This window comes from Monodelphis domestica, chromosome 4, assembly GCF_027887165.1.
Source record: "Monodelphis domestica isolate mMonDom1 chromosome 4, mMonDom1.pri, whole genome shotgun sequence".
In the NCBI taxonomy this organism is placed as follows: domain Eukaryota; kingdom Metazoa; phylum Chordata; class Mammalia; order Didelphimorphia; family Didelphidae; genus Monodelphis; species Monodelphis domestica.
In genome coordinates, this window is record NC_077230.1 from 114975802 (window position 1) to 114997792 (window position 21991).

A 21991-nucleotide genomic window follows, 5' to 3' on the forward strand; every position below is an offset into this window, starting at 1 on the left:
TGGAGGATGAATTAGAGAGTCTAAATTAGGTAAACCCTAGATATAGGTATATGTAAGTAATATAATTTTTGTTCAATACCTCTGTGTACCAAGCAAAAATCTTTTATTTTTTCCCGTTTCATCATTTTCCATTTTCTTTTTCATCAATTAATTCAATCATATTCTCTTTTCCCTTTCTCTCTCTTCTTGCCAATACTTTATGTGGGACATTAGATGCTAAGCAAATTGAGATTCTCTGTTGGTAGAACTTGGAACCAAAGAGGTTGTTGCAAAGCTCCCTTTAGTTGAAAAAAAAGGGAACCATGGTATCCACAAGGATAAAAATCTTGTAACCTCAGGATATTAACTTGTCTGAGCTAAACAATATAAGCAAAGCTTTCAAGAAGTCTTCTGGCTACTGGATGTTCCCTACCCTCTCCAACATCTCATTAGTTACCAGCCCTCTTTTCAGGTCACAGTATTTCTGCCTACACCAAAGGCAACACTGTTAGGACAGCACACGTGCATTGTTAAAATACTATGATTTGCTGTTTTGACAGTTACTATAGTGTTTCATAGCCAGACAACTGATAGGACTTCCAATCAATAGTCAGCTATTGACCGCCTGACAGGAGGAGCTCTGTATCTGGCTGTGTATGATGGAAGGAGAGGATGAAAGCTGACATCCTCTTTCCCTACTGAAAAGTGAGCTAAGAGGCTGTTAACATGTCAGAAGAGCTAGACTATGAAAAGAGATTAACAAGGACAGGCAACAAGATGGAGACATTTGCAGAAGGGGCAGCTGGAAAATCCTAAAATGGAATAAAATTGAGGTCAAGGAACTTCACACATGTTCGGGGAAATATAAGATGATAATGAATCGTTCATTAGCACATATTTACTCTGACAAATTGGGTCCATTTGGTGCGTAAGCATTCATTAAATGCTAGGTGCCACATTTAGTGCTAAGCAGAGAGAAGGTACATGATCAAAAGAGAATATTCAAAAGGAAGAGACACCGCTCTTCTGGAGAGTGTCATCTAATTAACTCTTATTTTCTTCATCTGAAACTCATCTTGAAGGTCACATTGAAAAGGCCATAACCAAAACTGTTTCCTAAAGAGGTTGTTGCAAAGCTCCCTTTAGTTGAAAAAAAGGGAACCATGGTATCCACAAGGATAAAAATCTTGTAACCTCAGGATATTAACTTGTCTGAGCTAAGCAATATAAGCAAAGCTTTCAAGAAGTCTTCTGGCTACTGGATGCTCCCTACCCTTTCCAACATCTCATTAGTTACCAGCCCTCTTTTCAGGTCACAGTATTATACTTTAGGAAACTGAAGCCCAAGGGGCTTAAGTGTCTTGCCAAAGATCATAGCATCTGCTAGTGGCAGAGCTGGATTTCAGAACTAGCTCTTCTGACAGGAAAAAAAAAAACAAAACAAAAAATACAGCACACATTCCAGTGGGTCACATTTCTCCAGTGGTGCACCTGGGCTCAAATCTCAGTACTACCTTTTACACAATGCAAGTCAATGATTCTTTTTGAGCCTCAGTTTCCTCATCTGTTAAATGATAGGGCTAGGCTAGATGATGCCTAAAACAATTTCTATATATGATCTTATGATCCAGATGACTGATTCTGTCTATAAAATGGAATAAACTCCCTCATTTTTTTTCCTTCCTTTCCAAATCCTTCCCATTTCTTTTTGGCTAACCTTGTATTTGATCTCTTCAGTGAAGCTTTCTGAACCATTCTGAAGGCAAGGGATCTTATCTTACACTTGACTTCTATATCCCACTTAGCATCCAACAATGGAATGTGTATATAGTACCTACTCAACAAATACCTATTGAATAATTGTGCTCCAGGGTATGGAAAGGAAACAAGACTGACAGTTGGTGGGAGAAGGGGCAACTAGGAGTGGCAGTTGGATGTTGTTACTAGCACTTCTTTTCTGCCTGGTGTGGCAGTTGGGTCTTGTGACTAGCACTTCTTTCCTGCTGGGTTTTTCTTCCTTCCTGGGGTTGGAGGAGGGAGGAGCTTGTTCAGCCTAGTCTAGAGTGGTGTGCCTCTTCTTGGTTTAGCCTGAAAATTCGGACCCATTCATTTCTGAAGGTTAGAACTGTTCTTGTTTGCTTTCTGTCTACTGCTAAGATTCTGAAATTGACAAAACTAGCACCAATGAAGGGAGTGGGAGAAACCATCCACCGGCTGGTGGGGCCTGGCCTCAGCTCCAAAAGCTGAGGAAGACTCCAACCTTATTTAGGGACCTCCCTTGCCCCTCCTTCCGATATCTCTCCAATCCCAACTGGTTATTAAACTTTATATTATTTGAACTCACAGTCAGATAAGTGGACTATATTTTGAGGCATAGAGGGAGCTGAACATCAGTTCAGTCATTCAACAACAAACAGTCCTTATTGGACCCCTGCTGCTTCCTCTCGACAGGGGGCATCTCTCTCTCTTGCTTCATCAGGAGCAATATTCCCTCTCTTCCCTCAACTCCTCCATACCCTGCTACAAACCTCCCATTATTTCCCATTTTTTCAATCCCACCATTTCCTTTCCCAATAAATTTTACAAGGGACAGCTAGGTGGTTCAGTTGATAAAACACTAGGCAAGAGTACCTGGGTTCATAATCTGATTTTGAATACTTCCCAGCTGTGTGATCCTGGCCAAGTCATTTAACCCCAATTGCCTAGCCTTTGCCCTTCCATTTTATAATTGTTACTAGGAAAGAAAGTAAGGGTTAAAAAATTAGCTATGCTTCAGGGAATCTGCCGATATACCAAATATCCTTGACAAAATACTTTACATGGCACCTTTGAACAGTTTCTCACAGAAAATGAGGTGAGGAAATGAAAAAGAAAAGCAGGGAATATCTATGTCTTGCAAGAGAGTCAAGGATATTGATACAAAGCCTCAAAGCAAAACAATACTTTGGATTTGTTTCAGGTTGTTATCCCAAGTGAATCACAAGGGTTGGATTTTAAATACTATTGTAGCCCACATTTTTAGGCATTGTTAACTTTCCTGGAAGTAAATGGACAGTTTAAAAAAAATAATATTTAAGGTACTTTCTCACCTTTCATCCACTGTCTTTTACTTAAAAATAATCAGCACCTCACAGCACTTAATTCTCAACTTTACAACTTAGGGCAAGGGAAGATCGTTGTTTAGTTTCAGGAAGAAGATACATTTTAGCTTGCTAGAAAGATTAAAATTCAAAGAATATGGCATTATTAGAACAAACCCTTGACAAACGAGCTGGGTTATTTTGGGGGCAAGTAAATGTAATATAAATATATTTTATTTATGGGCATGGGCATTTTTGAGATATAGTAAACCATAAGCTTCCCATCCCCGCTGTAAAAGGATACATAGTGTTTGCTAAAAGCAAAGCATTTTGGGTATACATGCTAGTAAATGCCCTGAAACTCTTCTGAATAAGGTCACATTCATTTTTATAATTTTTAGCTACCATCTCTGCCTAATCTTTAGATCAGGATCTAGAAGAATCTTTCTGGGCCTAAGAAATTATTATAGAATGTTAGAGCAAGAAACACTTTAGAAAAGATATAGTTGAGCTCCTTAATTTTATAGAGAAGTAAACTGTGAACTAGAAAAGGAAAGTGAATTTTCCAAGGTCAGCCAGAAAGCAAGTTATGAAAAGAGCTTAGACAGGATCCCAAGTATACTCATTTCCACTAAAGCGCATTCATTTCTACACTATCAAGTAAAAGACTCTCTAAAAGGAATTATTTTTCTATGCTAACTTCATTTCTCTCTGTTATAGAGTATGACACAAACTCTACGAACAAAACACATCTTTCATCACTGACATTACATGCTACAGAAATAACCAGGTTCAAAATAATAAAACAATATATTTATATGCCCCATGGATATTTTGAGGACACGAAAGGAAAGGATGTGAATATAATCAGAGAAATAAACAAGTGGAAAAGAGGTTTCATTTAAATGTAAGGGTTGGATTCCAAGATTTCTTCAAGATCTGATATTCTATGATTCCATAAGATTTAGCTGACAAAGCAGTGGCTGCTCACATTAACAAAATAGTGCTGAATATGAATTTTCTAAAGTATCTCACATTGATTATTAGTCATTTTTCTTCATTAATGCTTCATGATTCGTCAAAGGCAACACTTTATTAAAAAGTAATATACTAATTTCAAGTCCTCTAAATGGTAGTGGGATGTTTTATACTGCCCCCCAAAAGAAAGGATATAATTATTCTACTTTATTATTTCTAAAATCCAACTGAAACTATTCTCTTTCCATTTCACCTAGGTGTTAGGTACTAGCTTCTAGCACCATAACTGAAAGTTATTTAGAGACTCAAACACAAGTGTCACCATACCACATTCAATGTCATATCTTTTCTCTTCTTTAAGTTTACAAATCATATATACCCTTTAGCACCCATCTCAAATGCCAACTCTGTTATTTATATTTATAATGTTAATTGAATATAGTGTTTGAGAGATAGCAGGTGTTTAATTAATGAAGGTTGATTCATTTTTCCTGACTATTCTCTTCTTTGAACTTTCATTGTGCTGAAAGCTAATAGAATATCATGTAATTTAGCACTTAATTAAACTCCTAGTTTTATGTACACAATAATTTTGTCTCTTCCATTATGGTGTAGTTTCTTTGATTGCAAAGACTACATTTTGAACTAAAAAATATTTCCCAAGTTGCTAAGGTGGCAGTGCTGGGCACATAGCAGGTCCTTAATGCACACTCTGTGATTGAAACCATAACTAAATAAATACTATTAATGTGTGTATTTCAAATTTCTTCCATCATGTCCGCCTACTAAAATTTACAAAATTTTAGTTCTAAATGTCTTTCAGGTCTACTTACAGTTATGACACGTGGCTCCAGTATAACCTGTGTCACTGCAGTTACAGTAAAAGGTTGCCCAGGACTGAGCACATGTTCCTCCATGTTCACAGTAGTTCGGTAGACATCTAATCAAAGAAAAAATACAAACAGAAAAAAGTACTATTAATTGTATAGGATATTAGTTGATATGCAATACGTGTCAAGAGAAAAGAAATCTTCCCAGAACCCATTAGCCACACAAGGGCGTCTGTCACTCAGTAAACCCTGAGAAGGCTGATCTCAGTTCAGTATCATAACAGTCCACACAAACAGTGGGTAGACGTCTTGTGGAGTTACTCTTGATGTCTTATTGCTGATTTTGTTAAAAAAAAAGTATTGAACAATTCCATCAAATTTAATATGAGGTCGCCAGGATAGAGTAGGTTTAGTGTTCACAAATGAAGACATTCTGTAGAATTTAAAACAGGTTTTGGCACTTCTGGAGGGCTACAGGAAAATGACAGATAAGTCAGTTAATTTATACCCCCACCTCCATTTTGGGGGGTTATACAAAAGCTCATTTTAAATGAACACTGAAGGAAAAGAAAACAAAAGGAAAACATTTTAAACTCAACAGATTTTGACTCATGTCTATTGTGAAAGTTTTGGAAACGAAATATTTTTTTAAGCCAAACAAATGTCAAAGGTTGATCAGTAGGAAAGAGCTAAAGTATACATTGTGATGTCAGTTATGAGTACGGCAAATGGAAGTAAGAACAGAATTTATCCCCTAAGAGTCCTGCATATTGATGTATAAAACTTTTCAGCAATGATTGTTTTAAAAAACAGAAACTAATATCCCTGCATGTGTTCAGATGTATTATTAGAAAGCTTCTGCTCAGCACAGCAAATCTGTAGTTGTGCTGAGTGAGCTATTGTTCTGGAATGAATATATCCACAGCAAAGTGGTGTCAAATAAATGTCCCAAAAAGAAATAAAAGAGAACTAAGTTTACTGGATGGGATATGGTTTAGAACAGGAAGGAACTTCAATGGGTCTATAATGTAATTCCCTTGTATTTTAGAAGAAAAAGCTCAGGGTCAGAAATATTAAGTGATGTTCCCAGGATTACACAGATTAGATGAGCAAGGTTGTGAACTCAGATCCTCTGACTTCTAAAGCATTGCAATTCTCATTGTACAAGACTGACTCCATTGTGCAATGCCAGCCATACCAACCCTCTCTTTATGTCTCTATCTCTATCTCTAACTTTGTCTCAGTTTTTGTCTATCTCTTTGATCAAGTTAGTGGAAAAAAGTTCAATAATTTCTTTCCATTGACGTCTTTTGAAGCCTACCTACTTAGACAATTCAATCAATACAATCAGTCTCTTTTGGCTTCTTATGTCCAATTTTCTTATTTTTGTTTCCCGTTTCCTGTTGTTTAAGAACGTGAGCTTATCTTCCTAGATCTAATTACTTGCCTAAGATACCTGAGGCTTCTTTCATTATCAATAGTTCAACTTTAAGATATGTTCAACATTTTTTGAATACATGAATTAAATTTTATATTGAATTATAGAAATCCAACTAAAATATTGATTCAATTTACTTCTCTCCTCTTCTTTTCAAAGGAAAATATGAAGAAGGGTAGACTTCTTACTTTGTAAAATAATAATTAGACTGATTGCAGTTTTGATGAGTATAAATCCAATGTAATATGCCTGTTTAAAGTATCTTTCCTAAAGTGTTGAGAAATTATAATTCTCTCCTTCCTTAAACCCCCTCCACACACCCACTGAGCAGGAAAGGAAAATGTTGTCAGTTATACATTGAAATCATGTAAAATATATTTTCATATTGGCCATATTACCAAAGAAAGCACAGGAAAGTCATACTTTAATTTGTACTCAGATTTCCTCAGTTCACTTTCTTGAGGTAGTATTTTTGGTTGAAATTGACTTAGATTCCTATATTGATCAGAATAGACAAGTCCTTCACAATTGATGATCATGACAATATTAATGTTAACGTGTACAATGATATCCTGGTCATTCTCATTTATTTTTTTTTCACTTTGTATAAGTTCATTGAGATCTTCCTTTGTTTTTCTGAACACCCTACCTTGTAATTTCTTAAAGGACAAGAACACTCCATTGCAATCATGTATGTACAGTTTTATTGCCCTTTGGGCAGAATTCAAAATTGTTATCCAGAATGATTAAATTAGTTCACAATTTCACCCACAGTTTATTAAGGTACTTATTTTTCCTCAACACCTCCAACATTTGTCATTTCTGATGCATATAGGATAGTAGTCCAGAGTTGCTGTAAATTTATTAATAATACTTCCTTATTTATTGTACCTTTCAGCAAAATGTAGTTTCCCTAATTGTCTTTTGTTCATTAGGCCTCTTTTTACTTGTGTTTTGTACGAGATCATGATTACTAACTACCCCTGCTTCATATACAGATATACTTAAATTGAAGGATATATATATATATATATATATATATATATATATATATATATATATATATATATATCACACACACACACACACATATATATATTCTGTCCTAGCCCTTTATTTTAATTGTGTATATCTTTCTGTATCAAGTATGTCTCTTGTAAACATAAAAAAGGATTCTGATTTCTAAACTATTTTGCTATCTACTTCCATAGCTTAGCTTATTCCATTCACATTTACAGTTATGAATACTAACTCTGTATTTGCCTCTATCCTATTTTCTTAAGTTTATCCATCTCTCTCTTTTTATCCTCTCCCTCCCCACAAATTTCTTTTGCTGCTGATCATTGCGTCTCTTAACCTTCTCCATTTTATACTCCACCATATCTCTTATTCCCCTCCTTTTTCCATGTTGTTATCTAGAGTTCTATATTTCTTTATCCAAGTAAGTATATGAATGTGTGTATATACATATCATATATATATATATACATATATATATATTCTTCCCTCTTTAAACCAGTTCCAAGTGAAATTTAAATATTGCCCAATAACACCTTTCCCCCTTTTTCTCAATTTTTCATATTTTTGTAATTTCAACATAATTGATTTTAACCAATGACAAAGTTCTTAGGAATAACAACTGTCATCTTCCCATATATAAGCAGTTTAAATATGTTAATTCCTGTATCATTTCTTTTTCATGTTTACCTTTTTATGCTTCTCTTGAATTTTTTGTTTGAATTCCGGTTTGCTGTGCAGCTCTGGTATATTCATCAAGAATGTTTGAAAGTTCTCTATTTCAGTAAATATCTGTTTTCATCTGAAGGATTATAGTCAATTTTCCTGGGAGGATATTCTTGGTTATAATCCTAGCTCCTTTACCTCCTACCATAGAACCAAGTTCTCTTCTGCTTTAACATGAGAACTTGCACTTTGATATCTCTTTCAAAAAGTATGGATTCTTTGTATTTTTTCCACTGGAACTAAGATTTCAAGGAAATGTTTTTGATAATTGCTTGAAGTACAATACTTTGGAGCTTTATTTCTTTATTTTTTTATCATGGCTTTAGATGTTCTAATTATTCTTAAATGATCTTTCCTTGATCTATTTTCTAAGGCAATTGGTTTTCCAATGAGATATTTCAAATTTTCTTCTATTAAAATTTTGACCTTTTAAAAAATGTCTTGATATCTGATAGAACCATTAGCTTTGTTACCCAATTCTAATTTTTAAAGAAAATTATTTTCTTTAGTAACTGTACCTTTTCTGTTTTTCCCCATTCTGCTTTTAAATAAGTTTTTCTTAAAGGAATTTTTGTCTTTTGGTCTATTTTGTCTATTCAGCTTTTTCAGGAGTTTATTTCTCATTGTAAATTTATTAACTGATTTGTTTGATTGTTGTACTAAATTTTTCATATTATTTTCTCCTCCTCCCAGCACTAGAGATTTCATCATCAGGTTCTATTCTTTTTGTTTCCTCCTTTTTTTCCCAGCCAATTTCTTGACTTCGGACTTTGTAGTAAACTTGGCCTTGTCTTTCCTGAGGGTGTGGGGATGGTATTCCATTCCTAAGGCTATTCCTTATTGCTATTTTCAGAACTAATTCTCAGGATTTGAAAATTTTCCATATTTCTAAGTTGTTACTTTACCCGGTAACCCTTTACCCAGGAAGGACCCTTGTTCCCCTGCATCCAGAAGCACTAGCACTCCTCTTGACCACAGGCTACAGTCCTTGTCTTTGCATTGGAACTCTGAGCAGGGTTTCTACTCTATTAAGTGTTCTTATATGCTTTCAAACTGTTACCTACAATTACTTATGGACAACAGAGTTTCCAATTGGCATCAGCTAAATCCAATACATCAAATAATCTTTTACTGACCTTACTGTTTCTGGGCTAATAGCTCCTGATGATTCTATAGCCTCCATTCCTTTTGGTGTCACAGACATATGCTACTGACATCCTAAGTTACTTTGGCTGAAAAAAAATGTCTCAGATATTTTGTTGATACTGCTGCTACAAAATTTTATTTGAGAAACTTTCAAAATTGTTGAGAGGAAAGTGATCGGAGAGGTTAGTTGTGTTGTTGCCTATATTATAGTATGTTGACTCTGCCTCCTCTTAATAGGTAGTATTGAGAAATTTAATTTGTGATCACATGTTTTGTTAATAAAAGACAACTATTTTACAAATAAACCAAGTGAAAAAATGCTATTACCTTCAATATATAAGGCACTGTATTAAGTGTTAGGAATATAGACAAGGTGATAGCAACAACAGCAAAAGGCAGCCCTCAAAGAAATCACTGATTGACTTGTAAAAAGAGGCTAAAGTTTTTAAGACTTTGAGAATTATATTTTTTTCTTAGCTTCAGAAGAGGTAAAACTATTATAGGATTGATACTACAATATAGAGTTTACCCCTGCAGTAGTTACCTATAAAGAGGTACATGTTAGATAAATCAAAATGAGGAAAAAGGAGAGTAGTTGTTGTAAGCATGGCTCTAAAGTCAGCTCTCTCAAGTTCTGATGTGATATTATGAAAAATGAAGTAGTCATAATTCAATAAACATTTAAGAAACAAAAAGGCTTTCTTTAACAATAAATAGCAGGTATATGCAAAAACACAGAAACTCCAGAAAAATGGATACAAGCTTTGGAAGAACTCAAAATGCAATTCAAAAAACAATGAAGAGAGGCTGAAGACAACTGGGAAAAGAGCTTAAAAAGCAAGATAAGTCATCTGGGAACAGAGGCACTTGAAGTAAAGTGAGACAATAGTGTCTTGAAGGCCAAAATTAACCAGATTTAAAATGAGGCAAGAGAGATGAAAGATCAGAAGGAGAAGGATAACAAAAAAGGCAGGTAAGAAATTCAGTCTTTTAAAACTAGAATCTAACAACTAGAAGCAAATGACTTCAGAAAGCAGCAAGGATCTATAAAACAAAATCAAAAGAATGAAAAACTTGAGGAAAATGTAAAACACCTCATTCACAAAACAACAGAACTAGAAAACAGAAGTAGGAGAGATAATTTAAGAATTATTGGCCTACAGGAAGAGCATGACGAAAAGAAAACCTTGGACATCATTCTAGAGGAAATTATCCAAGAATAATGCCCCAACATTCTAGAGCAAGAAGGAATGTGAAGATTGAAAGAATCCACAGATCATCTCCTATATTTAATTCTGAATTGATAATACCCAGGAATGTTATAGCCAAATTCAAGAACTACCAGACCAATGAAAAAATATTACAAGCTGCTAAGAAGAAGTCATTCAGATGCCATGGAACCACAGTTAGGATAACAAAAGATCTGCTTGCATGTACATTGAAGGACCAAAAGGCATGGAATATGATATTCTGGAAAGCAAGGCAACTAGGTTTATAGCCAGGAATCAACTACCCAGCAAAATTGACTATATTCTTCCAGGGGAAGGATTTAGTAAAATAGAAGACCTCTAAGCATTCATAAAGAAAAGACCAGACTTAAACAGAAAATTTGATGCCCAAACACAGAAATCAACAGAATCACAAAAAGATTATTAAGAAAGGGGAGAAAAAACTTTTTTAAGGGACCCAATAAGTTAAAATTATTTGTATCCCTATAAGGAAAGAGGATATTGGTAACTCTTAAAACTGTTATTATCAATTGGGTAGCTAGAATAATTACACTTAGAGGGAAAAATGACAAGTTGTATAGGTCAAAATGCCAGGATAAATAAATAAATAAACAAACAAACAAATATGTATATGTATATGTATATGTATATATATATATATATATATATATATATATATACGCACACACACACATATACACACACAGAGGTTTAAAAGAGTTAATACTAAGAGAAACGGGAAAAGAAACAAAATGGGATAAATTTATATTTTATAAATAAGCACATGGTGGGAGTGGGGGAAAATCAATAAACTGCAAGGGTAAAGAGACTGGAGATAGGAAATATTTAATTCTTACGTGCATTGAAATTGACTCGAAGAGGAAAGAACAATCATATCCATTGGGGCAGAGAACTGATTCGTTACCTTTAGAGAAGTAGAAGAGCAACAAACGGACTGGTGGGGAGGCAATTAATACAAAGGAGGGAGAGGGTGGGGGATATCTTTAAAAGACCCTAAAGAAAAATAAGAGGGGAATAAGAAGTGGGGGAAAGGAAGCAAAACAAGGGTAGGAATTAGGAGGTCTGTTTAAAAACAAAACACTGGTACAGAAGGAAATAGTGAAAGAAAAAAGGGTAGGACTAGGAGTAGAAATAAAAACATTGGGAATTACACAGCTGGTAATTATAACTCTGAATGTGAATGGGATGAATTTACCCATAAAACAACTAATTCCAATACAATACAAACTATTTGACAGAATAAGTAAAGAAGGAATTATACCAAATTCCTTCTATAACACAAATATGGTACTGATTCCTAAGTCAGGCATGTCAAAAACGGAAAAAGAAAACTCCAATCTCCCTAATGAACACAGATGCAAAAATCTTAAATAGAATATGAGCAAAAAGATTCCAGCAAGTGATCATGAAGGTTTTTTATTATGATCCAGTAGAATTTATATCAGGAATGCAAGGATGGTTCAATATTAGGAAAACCATCCACATAATAGACCATATCAACAAGCAAACCAAAAAAAAAAACACATTATCTCAACAGATGCAGAAAAATCCTTTGAAAAAAATACAACACTCATTCCTATTAAAAACACCAGAAAGTAGAGGAATAGAAAGGCCTTTCCTAAAAATAATAAACAAAAAATATCTAAAACCATCACAAGGGATAAACTAGAAGCATTCCAATAAGATCAGGAGTGAAACAAGAATGTCCGTTATCACCTCTATTATTTAACATTAAACTAGAAACATTAGCTGTAGCAATTAGAGTAGAAAAAGAAATTGAAGGTATTAAAATTGGCAATGAAGAGACAAAGCTATCACTCTTTGAAGATGATATAAGTCTACTTAAAGAATCCTAGAGAATGAACTAAAAAGCTAGTCAAAATAATCACCAACTTTAGCAAAATTGCAGGATACACAATAAAGACACATAAGTCATCAGCATTTCTATATATTTCCAACACATCTCAGCAGCAAGAATTAGAAAGAGAAATTCCATTTAAAATCACCCTAGACAAAATAAAACACTTAGGAGTCTATCTGCCAAGGCAAACAGTGGAACTATTTGAACACAACTACAAAACACTATCCACACAATTAAAACTAGATTTACATAATTGGAAAAACATTAATTGCTCATGAATAGGATGAGCTAACATAATAAAAATGACAATCCTACCCAAAAGTATTTACTTATTTAGTACCATACCCATTGAACTACCAAGAAACATTTTTTCCTGAATTAGAAAAAGAAAGCATAACACAATTCATTTGGATGATTAAGAGATCAAGGATTTCAAAGGAAATAATGAAAAAAATATGAAGATAGGTAGCCTAGCAGTACCAGACCTGAAACTATACTATAAAGCAGTGGTCATCAAAACAATATGGTACTGGCTAAGAGACAGAAAGGAGGATCAGGGGAATAGACCTAGGGTAAGTGGCCTCAGAAAGACAGTCTATAATAAACCCAAAGATCCCACCTTTTGGGACAAAAATCCATTATTTGACAAAAACTGCTGGGAAAATTAGAAGATGGTATGGGAGAGATTGTGTTTGGATCAATATCTCACACACTATGCCAAGATAAATTTAGTATGAGTGGATGACTTGAATATGAAGAAATAAGTAAATTAGGTAAATACTTCAGAATAGTGTACCTGTCATATTTTTTTGTAAAGGAAAAATTTTAAGACCAAGCAAGCTTAGAAAAAAATTACAAAATGCAAAATAAATAATTTTGATTACATTAAGTTAAAAAGATTTTGTACAAACTGAACCAATGGAACCAAAATTAGAAGGGAGGGAAAAATTGGGAAAAAATCTTTATAACAAAAACCCCTGATAAAGGTCTAATTACTCAAATTGATAAAGAGCTAAATCAATTGTACAAAACATCAAACCATTCCCCAATTTATAAATGGGCAAGGGACATGAATAGAAAATTTTCAGATAAAGAAATCAAAACTATTAAAAAGCACATGAAAAAAAGTTCTAAATCCCATACTCAGAGAAATGCAAATCCAAATAACTCTGAGGTATCACCTCGCACCTAGAAAATTGTCTAATATGAGGGCAAAGGAAAGTAGTGAATGTTGGAGGGGATGTGGCAAAGTTGGGACATTAATATATTGCTGGTGGAGTTGTGAATTGATCCAACCATTCTGGAGTGCAATTTGGAACTATGACCAAAATGTGCTAAAAGACTACCTGCCCTTTAATCCAGCCATAGCACTGCTCAGTTTGTAACCCAAAGAGATAATAAGGATAAAGACTTGTATAAGAATATTCATAACTGCGCTCTTTGTGGTAGCAAAAAAAAAAATTGAAAATGAAGGGATGTCCCTTAGTTGGGGAATGTCTGAACAAATCGTGCCATGTGTTGATGATGGAATACTATTTAGCCCAAAGGAATAATGAACTGGAAGAATTTCATGTGAAGGGGAATAACCTCCAGGAACTGTTGCAGAGTGAAAGGAACAGAACCAGGAAAATATTGTACACAGAGAATGATACACTGTCGCACAATTGAATGTAATGGACTTCTTTACTAGCAGAAATGCAATGATCCAGAACAATTCAGAGGGATTTATGAGAAAGAACATGATCTACATTCAGAGGAAAAACTGGGAGTAGAAACACCGAAGAAAAAACAACTGCTTGATCACATGGGTTGATGGGGATATGATTGAGGATGTAGACTCTAAATGATCACCCTAGTGCAAACATCAATAATATGGAAGTAGATTTTGATCTAGGACATGTGTAAAACCTAGTGGAATTTTGTGTTGGCTATGGGAGGGTATGGGGGAGGGGAGGGAAAGAATATTATTTTTGTAATCATGGGAAAATATTCTAATTTGAATAAATAATTGAAATTTTAAAAAATAAATTTTGTATTTTCCAGATTACATGTAGATAAATTTTTAATAATAATTTTCTGTTATCTGTGATCCATGTTTTCTCTCTTCCTTTTATCTTTCACATTTCCTGAGAGGGTAAGACATATGATATTGGTTTTATATATGCTATTATGCAATATATCTGTATATATATGTAGCAGTCCACACCTATCAATGGTCAAGGGAAATAGTTAAAATGTAAAGATTGTCTTAGGAGAATGCATGCTCAGTCCTGTGCATGGCAAGTAAAGCCTTTGACCCTTGTTCCCAGGGTCCCCCAGGATTAGGCACGAAATCAGGTTTCTTTGTGCTCACCTGGCTGAGACAAACCACACCTATACCTTGTAGTAATTTACATTTGACCAATGGCAATCATCAATATTTATTGTGTACATTTGCATCTCAATAATAATAAATAGGAGCTCCACAGAGACCCAGCCCTCTTACTGCATCACCTCTCACCTGTCTCTGTCTTTCTTGGAGCTTAGCCTCTGGCCAAGCTTATCTTTAACTTCCTCTCCCTATCTCTTTTTCTTTCTCTAAAGACCTTTTCTTATTATCATCCTAACCTCAAGCCTGAGGGGTCTCGATTTGGAGTATTTACTCTAAAGGACCAGGTTTTCCTGTCAGCTAATCTCTATACTCCTGTAACCATGTGTTGTTAATTTATAGCTACTTAAGGGTCTCAGGTCCTCGTGAGGGTTCTGTAGTGAGGCTTGTTCTGTGGAGCTCATTTGTTAAATATTACGTGTGCGTCTGCCTGCTTCTTATCCATCTCCTTGGCTTCAGTCCTTCCCCAAGGTCAACCTTCTATCTTCCCTTTTGTGGGAGGACTGTGGGCCAGCCCCCCACTATAATATATATTCATCCCATTATAAAAGAAGATGCATATCACTTGTATAAGAGAGAAATTCATGAAGTAAATTAAATGAAGAATGACATGCTTTAATCTGAATTCAGACTCCACCAATTCTTTCCATGGCTGTGGGTAGTCTTTTTCATTCTGCATCTTTTGGACATGTCTTAGATCCTTGCCTTGCTGATAATATTAATTAATTCACACTTCATCATAAATCATTGCTCTTTTTTGTATACTATGTTCTCTTTCTGCTCACTTCACTTTGTATCATTTCATATGTCTTTCCAGGTTTTGTCTATATATGTGTGTGTAATTGCCCTATTTAATCATTTCTTATGGCATAATACCTTTTAATTACAATTATTTGCCATAACTTGTTGATCCATTCCTCAATTGAATAACATCCTTTCAGTTTCTAATAGTTTGCTAACACAAAAAGGGCAGTTATAAATATTTTGATACAAGTAGATCCTTTCCCTCTATCTTTCATTTTCTGGGATACGGATGTAGTAAAGGTATTGATGGATGAAAGGCTATGCACAATTTTTGGTCCTTTGGCCATGGTTCCAATGGTTCTCCTGAATGGTTATATAAGTTTAAAGCTCTACAATGTATTCGTATCCTGATTTCCGCAGTCTCCTCCAATACTTATCATTTTCTTTTTTTCCCTTTTTTTGGTTTTATTAACCAGACTGATATGCGTGAGGTAGTCTATCAGAGTTGTTTTAATCTGCATTTCTCTAATTAATAATAATTTAATGGCCTTCAAATTTCTTTAGATTGTTCCTCTATTCCTTGTCTCTCATATGTGCCACTATCTGATCTAGGGACTCTTGTCACTATGGCCTCATCTGGTCCAGGCAACATCAGTAAATTAATACAGTGTTATACACCATTGCCCTCAAGAAGGAGCTCAGTTTTCTGTAGTAAGTGTTTAAACTTCCAGGTACTATCTGCCTTCCTTATAGAAAACACAGAAATTTTGTAAAGGGAACTTGCATAAGGAAGTGTTTCAGCTTCTTTCATCTCCATTACTAATGAAGAAATATATTTTACTCCTCTGACCTGATATTAATTATATGACACTGTTCAGATATGTCTAATGGTTTCCAGTTTCCTTTAACCATAATAGTAACATTGGGAGAGAGACAGACAGACAGACAGAGACAGAGACAGAGAGAGAGACAGAGACAGAGAGAGACAGACAGACAGAGACAGAGAGAGAGAGGGGGCGGGAGTCACAAAGAGCTTACCATTTTAATGAGAAATAAATTGACAAAGAGGAGAAAAGAGGCTGTATCACTAATAGAGTTCCCACATACTGGAATCTAGAGAGCCTAAATCTGAATACCATGAAAGAGTTAAAAAGAAGCCAAGTGTATAGTTCTTTGTTGTAACAAATACTTTTTAAAGCATTTTATCAGTCCTGAGAAGTCACCTATGCAGAGAAGCAACAAGGAAGGTCTAAGGATTGAGAAGAGACCCTAATAGGATCCTGCCATCTTATAGACAGACTAGGCCAGGGGGCAGTGAAGAGTCAGCTGAGGATTCTGGGAAAGGAACTGAGAGCTGAGAGGATTCTGACCAACAGATTCACTTCCAGCTTTGGAAGGAAACTGAAAGGAGCTTTTTCCTGAGGGTCAGAGGATATCTGAAACCATAGGAGGTAGAAAGAACACAATTTCCTACTTGCTGAGGACCTATCTCCAGCCAAAAATCCTGCACAACCCCTGTTGACTTGACTACAGCTATGCAAGACTGAGAGGGAGTTCAGTTGGACTCTCTGGATAGAGCCAATCTGTCCTGTCCTTTTTGGGTCTCCCCCTTTTTTCCTTTCCTTGGATAGATTATAGACATATTAGTTTAAGTTAGTGTGGTGTAGAGATATAAGAAAAAGGGTGTTGGGAAAAGACTGGAGGCACAAAGCCTCTGGCCAAGGACCTTTGGATACCACATACTATAGAATATAGTTATCAGGGCATTCTTATCCCTCCATCCTGCTGCCTTAATCCTCCAACCCTTTTATTCCCCAACTCTTCAAATAAATTTCATTTTATGTCAATTTTGAGATTGGTTGGAGTTTTCATGAGAAGATAGAGATTGGGTGAATTGTGAACAAGACCAAAAGTGAATCTTGTTTCATCTGTGACAGACAAAAGATCCAGCTCGTCGCTGAGCTTCATAGGGAAGAGTTTAGCAACAAAATTCTTACTCTTGAAAGGACTGTCTGGGATAAAATTTCTTTCCTAGCAGTTGAGTCCACATTCAAGATTCAATCATATACTTTGTGGAGTATCCTTGGGAAGAGAGGTAGACAGATTCCTTCTATCTCTCTTTAAAGTAATCTATAGTAAAGTAAAGTAATCTCTGAGGTCAGCTAACCTTGAGGAAGGGAGAGATAATGCCATCTTGCCTCAACCCTTTTCTTCATATTCCCCTTTAACCTCTCACTGGAGAAATACATCCATACAGAGGGTCAAACCCTGTTCCTCCCTCTCCATTAGTAAGATAGGAGATCAGAGAGATTCTCCTTCATTTATCCTCTTTTACAAAGGAAAGTCTACCAAGGAAGATCAAAAACTGTTCTACAACTTGTCTTGCAAAGTTGCATAGCAGCATTTACTTAGGTAAGTATATGACCAGGGGATCCCAGACTGGGCATGTCTAAAGCAAGACATGATCCTAGGTCTGTCTGACTCTCTGGGCCCATGAAATTGCCACATTCAACAAATATATGCAATAGTGTTTGTACAATTCAACTATATCCAAATCACTCTAACAGGAGTGAAGGTCAAGAAATATTGATACACTTTAAATCACATTGAAAAAAAATCTTCCATCAATCTCTATAAAAACTCCTTTTATGTAGGACTTAATATAAAACATCAACACTAGAAATAGAAGCAGGATAATTTCTTTGTCTATGATTGCTGAGAAAATCAATGACATGTTTTTGTTGTTATTGTGTTTTTTTTTTTAAATAGCATTTGGAAAGGAGAATCTCTAATATATCAAACTTGTAGTTCCCTGTTCTAAAAGCTTAGTTCATTTTAGTTCAGAGCATATTGTTATTATTAAAATTCATCTGTACTGTAGCCACCCAGAATAAAAAATGTATAACCCTAATGTGTTTGATCAAATAGGGTAATTTTGTAATTATTAATTTAATATTCATTACTCAGTCCATTACAACTGGAGTTCTTCCCCCACCCTCACCCCAGCTAGAGAATATGAACTAATATTCACACAGAAAAAGAAGAGAGTATATAGCTACTTGAAAGAAATGATCAACTGAATAACAGAGGACATCTATTTGTGGTACAATGCAATTAATTCATTTTTCCAACCAATCTGTAATGAAAATCAGTAAAAATGACTGGATTTTCTGTTGCATATCATTTCATCCTTTGAATCCTCAAAGCCTTGGCTCTTGATAGTTCAGAAAATGAGGTCAGGAAGCAATTTTACATAATTTTACAGTAGATATTCATTTATTAAGTGCACCTAGGTAAAGAGAAGACTACCAAATTATGGAATAGGGACAAACAGGATGTCTGGGATAATAAAAGTAAAACAAGAGCAAGAGCCAAAGATTTTTTGTTTGTTTGTTTTTGTCTGAAGCAGTAAGGTCTTTTGGAGTAAAAACTTTTCAGAAAAACTAGAAAGGGAGAAAATATCACCCCATCTGATTCAGAAAGCTTTCACAGTCTGGGGGACCAGTGCTGTTTGAAAACCAGAGGTTGGTAAATCACATCATTCTACATATATGTCTCTGAAATACTCATTGTTGCATATTCTAGCCTGTAACGGAAAAAAAAAAGGATTGGTCATTTAAAATCTTGCAGCAAAAAAATGTAGAAAAATGTCTCAATTCAACTGGATTTCTGTACTCATGATTATATCAACTATCTCCTTTCAAGCATCCCTTTTAGGTCTCCTTCAACCATCAATACATATTGGCTTGAAGAGGCTCAAGAAATGGAATGCCCAAAACAACGGTCAGTTGTTCATAGATATAAACCTTGATCATTCCTCTTACTTCTGTGTTTAACCCCTGTTTGCATGGGGAAAGGAACAAAGAGTAATAATTGAAGAGGCAAAGAAAGAGAAAAGGGTGAAAAATGAATTTGAATTTCTACTCTCACACTGACAACAGAAAGAAGTCTTCTCTGGCAGGAATATGATCTCATACTTTTAATTCAAAATAGATAATTATCTATGGAAGGGAGAAAAGGAGAAAAGGGAATAAGCATTACTATAGCAGTAGGCAAAATGCTTTTACAATGATTATGTCACTTGACCCACACAAAAAGATTGTGAGGTAGGTTCTGTTATTATCCCTATTTTATTTTATTATTTTCTTTTACAGAATAAAACATATATTATCATAGTGTTTTTTAAATCTAATGATTTCAAATGCTAGAGAAAGGACTCACTATTCAACAAAAACTTTTAAAAAACAGCAAAACAGTCTGGCAGAAATGATATTTAGATCAACATGTCACACCATATATAAGACCACAATAAGACATGACTATAGGACCTAGATATAAAAGAAAAGAAGGACATACTTTTGCAAGAGGTGACAAGGGAAGAGTTCTTGACAAAGTAGGAAATGATAACATGATTGCATGTTATCAGGAAATACTAACAGTTTGGAATGCATGAAGTTAAAAAACATTCATGAAGGAAACAATTTTTAAAAAAATCAAAATAAGAACATAACAGATTAGTAATTAATAGTTAAATGATATGAAAATGCAGGTATTAAGGGAAAAATCCAGGATACCAATAAACATATGAACAAAGCCCAGTCATGAACAGCTCTGAGTTGTGTTGCGAGGTCTCATTTGACTCAACAGTAAATCATAGATATAAAGGTGTGGGTTTTGGTCAACTAGAATGTTACATTTAGAGGGTGTTTTTTTTCCTTCTTTTTTTTTTATCCATTTGAATATATTTATTTAGTCAATTTAGAACATTATTCCTTGGTTACAATAATCACATTATTTCCCTCCTTCCCTTCCACCCACTCTTCCCTCAGTCAATGGGCAATTTCATTGGATATTACTCCTGTTCTTGATCAGGACCTATTTCCATGTTGTTGTTTGCACTAGGATGTTCATTTAGAGTCTACATCCCCAACTATATCCCTTCGACCCATGTGATCAAGCAGTTGTTTTTCTTCGGTGTTTCTACTCCCACAGTGTTTCATCTGGATGTGGATAGTGGTTTTGCTTTTAGGTTGCTCCAAGGTGTTCAGGGTCATTGCATTGCCACTAATGGAGAAGTCCATTACATTCGATTGCACCACAGTGTATCAGTCTCTGTGTACAGTGTTTTCCTGGTTCTGCTTCTCTCACTCTGCATCAGTTCCTAGAGGTTGTTCCAATTCCCATGAAATTCCTACACTTCATTATTCCTTTGAGCACAATAGTATTACATCATCAACATATACCACAATTTTTTCAGCCATTCTCCAATTGAAGGGCATCCCCTCATTTTCTAATTTTTTGCCACCACAAAGAACATAGCTATGAATATTCTTGTACAAGTCTTTTTCCTTATTATCTTTTTGGGGTACAAACCCAGCAGTGTTATGCCTGGATCAAAGGGCAGCCTTTTATCGCCCTTTGGGCATAGTTCCAAATTGCCCTACAAAATGGTTGGATCAATTCACAACTCCACCAGCAATGAATTAATGTCCCAACTTTGCCACATCCCCTCCATCATTCATTACTTTCCTTTGCTGTCATGTTAGCCAATCTGCTAGGTTTGAGGTGATACCTCAGAGTGGTTTTGATTTGCATTTCTCTGATTATAAGAGATTTACAACACTTTTTTATGTGCTTATTAATAGTTTTTATTTCTTTAACTGAAAATTGCCTATTTATGTCCCTTACCCATTTTTCAGTTGGAGAATGGCTTGATTTTTTGTACAACTGGTTTAGTTCTTTATAAATTTGAGTAATTAGACCTTTGTCAGACGTTTTTGTAATGAAGATTGTTTCCCAATTTGTTGCTTCCCTTCTATTTTTGGATGTATTAGTTTTGTTTTTACAAAACCTTTTTAATTTGATGTAATAAAAATTATTGATTTTTTGGGTTTTTTCTAGCTCTTGCTTGGTTTTAAAGTCTTTCCTTTCCCAAAGATCTGACAAGTATACTATTCTGTGTTCACCTAATTTGCTTATAGTTTTCTTCTTTATATTCAGCTCATTCAACCATTCTTACTTTATCTTGGTGTAGGGTGTGAGATGTTGCTCCAAACCTAATCTCTCCCATGCTGTCTTCCAATTTTCCCAGCAGTTTTTATCAAAAATTGGGTTTTGGTACCCAAAGCTGGAATCTTTGGGTTTATCATAGACTGACTTGCTGAGGTCATTTACCCCAAGTGTATTCCACTGATCCTCTTTTCTGTCTCTTAGCCAGTATCAAATTGTTTTGATAACCATTGCTTTTTAGTATAGTTTGAGATCTGGGACTGCAAGTCCTCCTTCCTTTGCATTTTTTTTCATGATTTCCCTGGATATCCTTGATCTTTTGTTCTTCCAAATGAAATTTGTTGTTTTTTTCTAATTCAGTAAAAAAGGTTTTTGGTAGTTCAATGGGTATGGCACTAAATAAGTAAATTAATATGGGTAGGATTGTCATTTTTATTATGTTAGCTTGTCCCACCCATGAGCAATCCATGTTTTTCCAGTTGTTTAGATCTAGTTTTAACTGTGTGGAGAGTATTTTGTAGTTGTGTTCATATAGTTGCTGTGTTTGTCTCGGCAGATAGATTCC

The 21991-nt window shown here is 35.0% G+C and overlaps 1 protein-coding gene across 2 annotated transcripts in view; it reads right to left on the bottom strand.

Moving 5' to 3' along the window:
- Positions 1-21991, bottom strand: part of CNTNAP5 (contactin associated protein family member 5) — a 908736-nt gene that overhangs the window by 379745 nt on the left and 507000 nt on the right. For both annotated transcript variants that reach the window (XM_056793728.1, XM_056793729.1), the window contains exon 11: positions 4871-4977. In XM_056793728.1, coding sequence (XP_056649706.1) covers positions 4871-4977 — 107 coding nt within the window. The remainder of the gene's footprint in view (positions 1-4870; positions 4978-21991) is intronic.